We start from the raw sequence: 12,182 nt of genomic DNA, 5'->3' as shown, positions 1-12,182 counted from the left end.
TGCTGTAAGATCACTCATGTAGCTGCTCTATGTCAGCAAGAGAGAGCTCTCCCGTCGACATAATAAAACCATCTCCACGAGTGGCAGTAGCTATGTTGGCAGGGGACGCTCCCTCACTGACACAGCGCTATCCACTGGTACTTTTGTCACTGTAAATTATGTTGCTCAGGGGTGTGTTTTTTTCATACTCCTGAGCGACATAAGTTATACAGACAAAAGTGCTAGTGTAGCCATAGTCTCAGAATCCAATACATGAAAGCCTAACACAATCAGGGAACACACTGCTCTGTTCTTGTAGCTTAATGTGGGTATGTAAGTAGCAACTAAAAACCTACATCACCTGTCTTGCTAAACTAACTGCAAGCAGTATTTGGAGATGTCCAGTCAAAGTCTACCATTCACTAGTATTTGGTGGATTTTGGATTGCTTAACTCCCCTTTTTTTCCTCCCAATCACATGGTATAATTGCATTTTACCTGCATAAAATCCCTCAATTGCTTCCTCTGGGTGAACTTCCCATACTAATCTTTGGCCAATCAAGAGAAGATACTACATAGTGAAGTGACTAAGATTTAGAATTCATTTAAGACTGAATACAAATAGAGTTAACCTGAACAAGTCTCCAAACATTACCAGCATAAAAAGCCACAACATCTGCTAGCTAGCAACAACATCTAAACCATAGCGGGTATTGAACCATTTTCTAACCACTTTGACCTTTCCCAGTAAATCGGTGGACTTTGCCACATGAGAAATATTTCACAAGCTATATACAATACAGCAAACACTACCATTTGTCAGTTATAGTTGTGCCATACATAACAAAAGCAAGGGAGGTCTAGGTTGGACATTAGGAAAAAGTTCCTAACTGTCAGGGTGGTTAAACACTGGAATAAATTGCCTAGGGAGGTTGTGGAATCTCCATCTCTAGAGATATTTAAGAGTAGGTTAGATAAATGTCTATCAGGGATGGTCTAGACCTGGTCTAGACTATTTGGTCCTGCCACGAGGGCAGGGGACTGGACTCGATGACCTCTCGAGGTCCCTTCAAGTCCCAGGATCTATGAATCTATAAAGGAAATAAATTAAGGCTTCCAATTGTACATACCATCCTCTACTCCCACATTCAGAGAGACACACCTCATCACAAACACACAGCCACCATACACCTCAAAGAATGCACAACTTTAACTCTGGCATCTTCTGACAGCCCCTTGCCAAGCCCAAGTGTGTGCACCTTCACAAAGCTGTGCAGAATGGATGCAGGAGAAGGGGAAGGAAGTTTGATCTGTTTGTAGTGGAGGGGGGGGAGGGGCTCCATAATACTTTTTTTCTCTATATCAGAATAGACTTCTCACCCCGTATATGAACCTCTGATTAAACTGTTGCATAGCTCCTTGAAGCTGACTGCGTTGAAGTTGCCATTGCTCATAATTCCGGACAGATTCCAATGTTGGTCGTTGCCATGTTGTCGTTCTAGTGAAGTGGTCGACATAATAAATTCTCCCCATGTTGTCAACTCGTCGTTCCCAGCTAAACAATGCAAATAAGGCGTCTCAACAGCAAGCAGCACGTAGCACTCAAAGGCTTAGAACCATTTTAGAGTCAGACAAGCAGCAAGGCAAGCAGGAGATAAATGTGGAATTGGACGTGGAGTTTTGTTAAATGAAAAGTTCAATGTGGTCAGCACCCATCTTCCCATTACAGCTCCTGCTGAAACAATCTAAAGAGCTAGAGAAAAGTGCTATCTAAAATGAGAATTATTCTCAGGACAGGCCTATACTACAGCCAGTATCGACACTCTGAGATCAATCCACCGGTGGTCGATTTAGTGGGTCTAGGGGGGGACGGATAGCTCAGTGGTTTGAGCATTGGCCTGCTAAACCCAGGGTTGTGAGTTCAATCCTTGAGGGGGCCACTTAGGGATCTAGGGCAAAAATCAGTACTTGGTCCTACTAGTGAAGGCAGGGGGCTGGACTCGATGACCTTTCAAGGTCCTTTCCAGTTCTAGGAGACAGGATATCTCCATTAATTTAATTTAATTTTAATTTAATTTAAAAGAAAATTTAGTGAAGACCCGCCAAATTGACAGCAGATCACTCTCCACGACCCCTGTACTCTACCCCCGATGAGAAGAGTAGGGTAAGTCGACAGGAGAGTTTCCATCGACTCCCCACAGTAACTCGATCTAAGGTACGTCGACTCCAGCTACATTATTCACATAGCTGGAGTTGCGTAGCATAGGTTGACTTACCGCGGTAGTGTAGACATAGCCTCACTTTGTTCCACAACACCACCATCTACTCAGCCTCCCCACTCGCAGTGCTTTTAAATGGTGCTCAAGAGCTGCTTTACACATCTGGCTGGCTCTGTGTAAGTCACTACTGTTATTATACATTAGTTAGATCTGAGGGATGGGATGGACACGTGAAGTAATTGCAGTCTACTGGCCTCTTTAAAAAAAAATTAAAGTAACATTGTCAGCTCTGGCTGCAAAAACTTGAGATACTCTCATGCTCTGACACTTCTAGTCTAACCTCACAACACCAAAAGAGTGCCCACATTTTACTTGGTTTCCACTTCATATCAAGTTGAAATAAGTGACATTCACCAAAAACCTCAAATGAGCAGTGGTCAGGTATTAAGCAAGGTCAGTTGCAATACCTGTATTGATCAATACCTGATAAACTCTCTCCACTATATCAATGTATAAGACGTAAAGTTTAGTGCAATTGGTTGGTGCGTCTGTTGGGGGTGGGGTGGGGTGGTATTTTCCCCTTTGAGATCAGTTTGCTCTGCAGTTCTACATTTTCTTGTTTTGTGTGCAACAGGAGTGAGAGTGTGAATATGATATGAATGAAGTGTGAAGGAAAAAAATATTTTTTGGTTAAAAGATGCAGTGTCCCCAGAAAACCAGGAAAAGGACAAATATACAAAATGTGTGCTCCTGTGTAAAAGCTAATGCTCTTGGCTGCTGGGCTATTAACGACTGGAAGAGTAGGGTAGCAAAGCTCTGCTTAAGGTGCAGGTGTGTAGCAAGGTTAGCAGATGGGAACCTGAGCTATGGTAACAGGATAGAAACCAGAGACCTCAGGAGAAAGCTAATCAGGGAAGCATTTATATAGAGCTGGTTAGTGAACCTAGTATTTTTGGGGACTAAGACTCATGTGCTGTTATTTGTGGTAACCTTTGCTATGGTTTTTCAGTTTTGGTTCCTTTCCCCAGGGTGGGGAAGACTAACAATCTCTTTTCTTTTACCATGACTGATCTTGAGCATCCTTTTTCTTTATAAGCAGACACAGTTGCTTGGTGTCTGACTGTGAGTAAAACTTCCCCACTCCTCTTTTTCCTATACCTTTTCCCTCTCCCCCATCCCTAACAGATACAATGCATACAGATTTTTTTTTTTAAATCCTTAGAGAATAAGAGAGAAAAAATGGCTAAGCCTCATCTCCAAGGCACCAGCATGTGCCACTCATATAGGGAGAGAGATGGTCCAAAGAAGCATTTTGCAAGCTCTTAATCGGGTCACAAAGTCTCCTGGGGCTTATCTACACTAGAATTTTTTTTTTAACTGGAGCTAGCCAACATGTTTATACTTGCTAGTCTGGATATTCCACTAGTGTTTGGTATTTACCTTAGGGCTCAGCCTAGGGCAAACCACAAATGTGTGTGTCCTAGAGTAAGTGTGTAATATCGAGACTATTTTTTATAAAAAAAAAAGTGTTAGCTAGCTCAAGTTTATTAATAATCAATTAACTTGAGCTAAACTATAGCCTAGACATATCACCGGAGGCTAGATGTCTTCTACAGACTCACCCTGGGGGAAGAGGTTCTGGCCGATCCCACGTTGTCCTTTTTTCAACGTGATCCACATAGTATACTCGACCATGCTGGTCCACTCTTTGCTCCCATCTAGAATTAAAAAAGGAAAGGTTACTCAGCTTATGCAGTAAGTGGAGTTCTTCTAGAGGTGTCCCCCTAGAGGTGCTCCACTTCAGGTGTGTGCATCCCATGTGCCTTTGATCAGAGACTTTCGGTAGCAGTACATGTTCAATCCGTGCATGCGCCCTACACATTCTCATGCTCTTTACCAAGAACATACAGGGCTGCATGGGTGAACCATCTCAGTTCCTTCACCACCGCAAAGCCCCATGGAAGAAACACTAAAAAAAGAGTAAGGAGAGTGGGTAGTGGAGCACCCATAGGGACACACATCTTGAACGCCAGTTATTGCACAAGATGAGTAACCTCTCCTTCTTTGAGAAGTGTCCCACTGGGTGCTCCATATCAGACTTCCAAGCAGTATCCCCATCAGGAGTGGGGCGCTTTGGAGGCAAATCTAATACTCAAGATAAGACTACACTACCAACTGCAGAATCAGTTCTAGAGGAATAAACCGTCACATACTCTTTCCAAAAATTATGTATCAAGGTCCCGGTTGAAGCATTGCACATTTCCAGCGAGTATGACTAATGCCACAGAGGTAGACCGAGAATGGGCTAGCACTCTAGAAGGAGAGTGGATACACTGACCAATTTACAGCAGGAGATAATGCATCCAGAGATCCATCTTGAGAATCTTTGGGTGGAGATTGTGGATCCTTTGGATCAATCAGCAACTGAAACAACGAACAGTTTGGGAGACTTTCTAAATGGTTTGGTTCTGTCCAGATAGAAAGCTAATGCCCTTCTGAGATCCGAGGTATGGAGAGTGGCATCCTGATCAGTCAGATTTCTCTTTGGGACAAAAACTGGGAGATGGATTGACTTGGTTGATGTGAAATAAAGAAGACACCTTACGTAGAAATTTAGGATATGGCCACAATGAAATTTTGTCCTTGAAAAAATTGTAAACGGATGGTGAACCATTAAAACGCCCATTTCCCCAACTCTTCAGGCAGAAACAATGGCCAACAAGAACGGCACTTTCAATGTCAGGGGAAGAAGGGAACAGGTGGCCATTGGCTCAAAGGGGGTTTTCATGAGAATTAAGGAGCAAGTTTAGATCCCATACCAGAGTAGGGTCCCTAATTGGAGGAAAAAGATGCATCAATTTTTTAAGGAATCTTACTTTTGTGGGATGAGCAAACACCGAGAATCCCTCAGTTGAGGAATAAAAGGTTATTATAGCCACTAAATGAACCTTGACAGAACTGAAAGAGTCCTGAGTTTTTTAATTCCAACAGGTAAGGAAAGGATAGTGGAGAGTGAACAATGGAAAACTGTGATGAAATCTCCTCCATTTCTGAAGATAGCAGAAAAGCATCCACACAAAAGTGTTATTTAATAGTACCTTTCATATCTCTGCAGAACAGGAAGTCTCTATATCCAAGAGCCATCAAACTCAGATGAGGAATCTCCAGGTTGGAATGAAGAGTCTGACCAAAGTCTTGAGATAGCAGATGGGAAATGGGCAGAAGACTCCATGCTGGACAAGAACCAAGATGAATTAGGTAAGGGTACTAGACTGGTTTTACACACGTTGGGACAATCAATATGATTTTGGCTCAATCTCATTTGATATTGTTCAACAATCAGTGGCATTGAAGATCTCTCCACCAAGGAACAAGAAAGGCATCCCCGAGGGAGTGAAGGCCAAAGCTTCCTCTCAAGCAGAACTTTCTGTATTTCCCGTTGGCAGTGGTAGCATACAGTCATGAACTGCCCAAGCCAGAAAAATATGATTGAGAACCCCCAAGTCCAGTTCTCACTCATAACCACAGGAGAAACGTCCGCTGGGATAGTCTGCCATGGTGTTTTGTATGCCTGGAAGGTAAGAGGCTGAAATGAGGATATGGTTGGCTATACATCAGAGTTCCATAACTTATTTGCTTTGGTACAGAGAATGAGGGACCTCATTCCCCCATGATGACTGATGTGGATTTGTGCTGAAAAGGAGCACGGTTCCAGTGTCAGTTCCAGGGGCTGAAGCTGCTTTGGCGGGTCCCATCTGGTGGATGTTGCTGGTATCAAAGATAATGACTGCTTTGGGGGTGCCAAAATAGCATGAGATGTCTGTTTCTTCATCGTTACCAAGGGAGCCAGGGTGACTTGTTTAGGTACCGAACGTAGCATGGGGTCTGTAGATACTGCCTTTCTGTAGGTACAATATTTAGACTCTTTTGTAGTATGGTCATTCTTGGGCAGTGCAGAGGATACCTTTAGTACTAGGCATGCTTGGTACCGTGACCTCTGGAAGACTTCAGAGCCCTAGATACAGTACACCAAAGGAGCCTGGAGACTCAGCGGTACCCAGACCGGGACCTGAGATCTCCAACAGTCTTTTTCTGAGAAGACAGGCTTTTTTGAAATAGGCTCTTTATGAGGAGAACTAGTACTCTTCCTTTTATGAGTCTTTCCAGTAACCTCTACTGGTCTGTCCTGCAAAGGCCTAGGTGAATGCAATGCAGAAATTGACAAAGCGCTATGCTCACTTGGAGGCCAATGTACAGGGAGTTCTCTTGGCCTGGATTTGAGGCCATCACTAGGAGCCTGACTCTAATCTCCCAGTTTTTATTAGCTCTGCTTTTAAAGGCTGAGCAGATACTACACTTTTGAGGGAAATGTGTTTCCCCCAAACAGTGACTACACCAGGAATGTCCAACAGACTCCCAGCAGGTGAGGCAGCACTTAAATCCTGGAGATCATGACATATCCCAGAGATGAAATCTGAGGAGTAAAATAAGCATAAAACAAACTTCACACAAAAAGTAAAGTATAAGCATAAATTAAACTAGAAGTAAATAACTTCATTAAACTAAACTAAAAACTAGCAGATTCTAAAGCTAAACTTCAAGTGGTAGATGCTAGACATTCTGTCATAGGCTGAGGTGGTTGAGAAGGAACTGAGGGTGGTTTGCCTATACAGCCCTAGGTCTTTGGTACCAGGCATAAGGATATGTAGGGCACATGTGTACGATGAACGGATACTACCACCAAAAATCTCTGATCAAAGGCTCACGGGGCGCATGCACACCTGAAGTGGAGCACCCATATGGACACTACTTGAAGAACAACAATTCATGTCTGGTTTCAGGTAGAAAATTATTCAAATCATGCATTTGCAGTTTAAAGCTAACAGAAATGCTATAATTACTTTGTATAAAATATTTATTATTTGCAAAGCACTTTTATAACTAGTACCTCGTTCACAGGATCTATTAAAACTGTGTACAGGAGGCAGTGGTACAACATAATACTTAAAAGGGTAATTTAAAAGGAAATATTTTCAAATACTTCAAAAGCAGAATGAATAGCAATCAAATTCCAAATAGGCTAGGGATGGAATTCTACCCACTAAGTATTAAGAGAGCTAACACCCCATCTCTGAAGCGTGTGCCACAAAGATGACAGCAGCCAATTAGAAGCAATTAATTTGAATCCAATTTTTATCCATGTGATGTCAGTGGCACTGGATCCAGAATATGAAAAGAGCAAGCTGGCACATAAACCTGAATAAAACTTTGCAGACACTGTAATTAGGAGCTGAAGTATTTTAAAATTTTAAACTTTATCACCAATTTTCTATATGCACAGCGAGATAATGTAAATACCTGAAAGAATAGGAGGGTGACCAAATTGCAGGAAATGGAAAAGAATGACAAACTGTACACAGCTCAGTTTATCCACAGTAAACTAACAGAATGGTTCAGAGCTGTAGGAAAACTATTCTAGCCCAGATGATGAGGCTTTAAGATCAGCATAATGTAGACAGCTTGTTATTTGCTGCAGTGCAGCAAACTTAAATAGCAGGTTGTAAAATTACATTGAAGACATATAGCACAAATACTGCTTTATCATTCTGTAAGACACTAAAGATGTTTCTTTGACCCTATGGATACCATCTAGTCTTGAGGTGCTTTATGCCTTCAGGACCAGCTAGTTTCCTCGGGTTGTGGGGAAGTCTGGAAAGAGGGTGCCTCTGTGGCTAAGGAAGGAAGCTTCAGGAAACCCTCCGTGAAGACAGTCCAACCCTGCACACCATCTTATTTTGGCTCAAAACCTGCTCACCTCTCTCAGATGGCTCTCCCATTCTGTTCATGCTAAAGCGTGGCAATGGATGGATAGCTCACAGCCAAACGAACCAAAGATGAACACTTTGTGGCATGGAGCTAGGAAGCAACTCTATGATGAAGAGGAAGCTGCCAGATATGTGACTGAATGTGAGTGAGAGCATATGACATCGTCTGCTGTTTGGCAGAGGTCAAATGATGACTAGGGAAGTGAGAGGAAGAGAAACTGAAAGAGCAGTCAATGATGGGGCAGGGACAGGAACAAAGAGGCAGGGTTCCAAGTTTTCTTGGTAACTTTTCCTCAATTTGGAGAACCAAAAAGGAGTTAACTCTTGAAAAGACTAAAGTGCCCAGAGATTAAAACATATTTTCAAATCCTCTCCTACTTGTTTGTTCCCCTCTTCCCCAACCATTCTATGGGGTATGGGGACTCTATACCAGGCTGCTACTAAATGTTTTAGTGTACTGGCAACAGAGTGAAATTAAATAAAATCCTCACCTATGAAATGCTAGAAATTTCAGAGATTGGGAATCTAGTAAAATTGCACTTCTTAGCCAGCATCTTGGGAGCTGCTTGATGAATGGGAAAAGCACTGCAGGCAATAAGTCCTGAAAAGAAAGCATCTTAGGAGTCCCAAGTCCTTAAACTGGAGCTGCTCTGAGCAGTATTCCAGCATCAACACACCTGTGATCTTGGTGCAATAAAAGATATACACAAGACCCTGTTTACTGTGTGGCCAACTGGATGTAAATTTTGTGGCAACAACAGGTAAATAAAAAATTGAGGTTTTTATTTAATTAAATTTAAAAATTAATAATACAATCAGAACAGCTCTACCCCATATGTTATAGATTTTTTTCATTAAATTCAATGTTATTAAGTCCCTAAATGTTCATTTTGCCACAGATTTTTGCAGACAGCGTATATCTGCATCACAGAATTTGTCAGTGGGTAATGAGTATACAGCATTTGGGACTTTTAACATCTGAAGAATGAGTCAACCTGGTATTGGGGAATAAGTACAATAGCTTGATATTTCTGCTGAAATTATCAGCAGAGAAATACTCGAGGTTAACATTTCCAATTCTATCGTTTGATTTCAGAGTTTACATGCAAGTATGGTGAATGGGGCAGTTCACACTCCTCAGAGCTACTGTTTCAGGCTGCCAACAGATTAAGGCAGGCAACACTTCATAAATTACACTGGTCACATTGGAAAGGTTTTCTTCACAATCATGAAGTTCAGACACCCAGTTTTGAAAAAAAAAAAAATGCTTACATTCTGAAGTGCAATTCTGTGACAAGGGGTTGATTCTCTGGCAAATTCTACAACTGAAGACTACATATGATCATGGCTACAGTGTTCACTGGACTTGTGCTATTTGGAATTAAGGACTTTAGGATGGCTTCTAGATCCTGATTACCCCAAGCAATAACTGCTTTCCTCAAAATAACAATGTTAGCTCACTACGACCTATATCGTACTACGTGATCACATCATGATTTGAAGACAAAGGTTGCCAGATGAATAAAAGCTCAATAATTTGAGGGCATGTTACCAAAGAGAACAGAAATACCAACAAATTTAATTTCTTACTTGCATAACCTATGCCTCAAAACCAATCAAACTACACAGATAGTCTTACCGGGCAAAACACAAAAGCTATGGGTGTTTGTTTGCAGTACGTGAGATAAAACAGAACTAAACGGTACAATAGTACTGAACTCCTACCCAGGTGGAAGAGGACCTTGACTGACAGTACTGTGTGGCTGAGATGGAGGATTTACTGGCTGGACTTGTCTGGATACTGGAGGCGTGGTCAAAGCGGAAGCTGCAGGAACTGTTGTTCCAGCTGTTGCCCCCTCAGGGCTCTGTTCTGAAGGTGCATTTGGAGTTGTACTTGGTGAGGATCCTGCACTGGACTCATCATTTTCTATGGACATAGATGAAGGACCATTGACACAGCCTATGAAATCAGAGAAAACAAAAATGGAAGAAAGGTTCTTAGTTGGTTTTCTCTTATTATTGTTTAAAACCCAAGAAATCTGTTTTAGAAATTGTTAATCCACAAAAACAAAGGCTAGTAAAATAGGTCTGTCAAAAAAAGGGTAGGTGTAAAACCACACATTTTACCTTACTGGAACTCAGAAGCAGTTCTTTCCTACCTTGCAGAAATGCTACATTACTAGGTACTGCCATGAACTAGCAGATAGCTTTTATATTTCTATGACGGAACATTCATTATCTTTAAAATAGCAAGTTGCCTACTTTCAATAAATACTGAAGGTATGTACATGAATCCCTTTTTATGTTGCTCAGTTAAACAAACTATTTTTTTTTACAAATGAACTATACCAATTTCCAAAAAAGCAAATTAGATGACATTGATCTGAAAAGAAACTTCACTCGAGAGAAAGAAAAAAAACACAATGGGTGGAAAACTTTAAAGGGAAGCATTTAAAGTTTCAATTTGGTCAGCAGCATATCATTATTTAGGAAAAAACAGGAAACAAAAATTGTGTTTGATTTGGCCAAGATAAGTAGGTTTGAAAAGTTGAGATGGACATTGCTGTATTTTTTTTAAACAAACACTGAAATAATCTTTTAACAATGTTCTAAGCATTGTAAGAGATAAGAGACCTGCACTGCCCATGTAGTTATATTAAAATATTATAAATGAGGGATGCAGTGTAGTTTAGTGATGAAAAAGAAGAACCCAAGTCCTGATTTAGTCTACTTCCTGAGCTCTGTAGGGGACAGCATTCGCTATAGATACTTTCCTGAGAATATTCCATGCTGCACCTAGCACTGGCTATTCAATCAAATACTATTCCCACTTCTCAGTGGGCTGATGGGATGGCCTGGTCTTTGCTCCCATGAGTAAACTGACTCCCACAAACATCCCTTTAAGAAAAATTCATTGTGTTTTTTTTCCTATAAATATGGTTTTCTAAGCACTCTATATCTGAATACAATTGTGTAACACATCATACATACCTCGATACAACGCTGTCCTCGGGAGCCAAAAAATCTTACCGTGTTATAGGTGAAACCGCGTTATATCGAACTTGCTTTGATCGGAGTGTGCACCTCCCCCCCCCCCGAGAGCACTGCTTTACCGCGTTATATCAGAATTCGTGTTATATTGGGTCACGTTATATCGGGGTAGAGATGTACCTACACTTGTCCACAGCTCGAGATAATGTCTCCTAAGAAACTCTAGGGGGCCACTTAAATGTAATCAGAAAGGTCTGAATGTCATGGCCTTTTGTTAGCAACTGGCAGATGATAAAAAGTAACAAAAACATTTACTCTATTTTAAGGCAAAAAAATTAAGAATTTGGCAGCCTTTTGCTATTATATGACAGTTTTTAACACTGTAGATGGTTGGATTTGTAACAAACCCACTGTAATCTACCGGAGCCAATGCTGCTACCTGCTCAGGAAGGCTGTTTTAGACACCAATCCTTCCAACGCTTACTACCTAGTGTAGTCATATCAAAGTCAATTGGATGTGTCATGGTAGTAAGCATTATCCTTGGTAGTATTTGCATAATCAGGCCCTTTGGGGGCTTTCTGCACTTCTGTTAGTGGTTGCAATATAGCCATTGTTCTTTCACAGACATGAAATGAGAGATTTCTAATGATAAAAACAGCAATTAAGAAAGAATGTACCAAGACAGGAAGCAAGATAACTGCTCTGTGGCAGAGCATTTCTGAAGGATTTGCTAAAAAAAAAAAAAAAAAAAAAAAAAAAAAAAAAAAAAAAAAAAAAAAAAGGATCAGTACATCTGAGGAAAAGATATTAGAAATGGCCAGGACTGTTCAAATGGAATGTATCTTATAAATAGCTTTTAAATGGATGGTTGGCACTGGAATACATACCAGCTGCAGAAGAGGGTCTACGAGGAGTGGGTGGAGGTGGTCGGGAGGGCCTGGGAGGCCTAGCAGGTTTAAAGACTCCATTTGTGAGTACCGGCGAATCACTGCCATTAACAGTCCTGCTTTCACTGGATCCTGCATCCTCATAGCTTTCAAGGCCATTTGCATTAGCCCTTTGTGTGGGAAAAATAGAAACAAGAATTCTTAGGAATTTATAGAAGATATTAGAACTGAAAAGTTAACTATTATGGCTTTAAGTAGAGGAAATTCTGAAAAATCTTATC

At 41.1% G+C, this 12,182-nt stretch overlaps 1 protein-coding gene across 5 annotated transcripts in view; it reads right to left on the bottom strand.

The window, feature by feature from the left end:
* ITCH (itchy E3 ubiquitin protein ligase) overlaps positions 1 to 12,182 on the bottom strand; it is a 126,306-nt gene that overhangs the window by 29,997 nt on the left and 84,127 nt on the right. For 4 of the 5 annotated variants that reach the window (XM_065565727.1, XM_065565725.1, XM_065565726.1 and 1 more), the window contains 4 exons: positions 11,902 to 12,071; positions 9,748 to 9,982; positions 3,820 to 3,915; positions 1,359 to 1,533 (listed from right to left, as the gene is read on the bottom strand). In XM_065565727.1, the coding sequence (XP_065421799.1) occupies positions 1,359 to 1,533; positions 3,820 to 3,915; positions 9,748 to 9,982; positions 11,902 to 12,071 (676 nt within the window). The remainder of the gene's footprint in view (positions 1 to 1,358; positions 1,534 to 3,819; positions 3,916 to 9,747; positions 9,983 to 11,901; positions 12,072 to 12,182) is intronic. The other variant, XM_065565728.1, reaches the window with a different exon arrangement.

The sequence above is a fragment of the Chrysemys picta genome, chromosome 13 (genome assembly GCF_011386835.1).
Source record: "Chrysemys picta bellii isolate R12L10 chromosome 13, ASM1138683v2, whole genome shotgun sequence".
Classification (NCBI taxonomy): Eukaryota; Metazoa; Chordata; order Testudines; family Emydidae; genus Chrysemys; species Chrysemys picta.
This window is presented reverse-complemented; position numbering and strand designations above follow the sequence as displayed.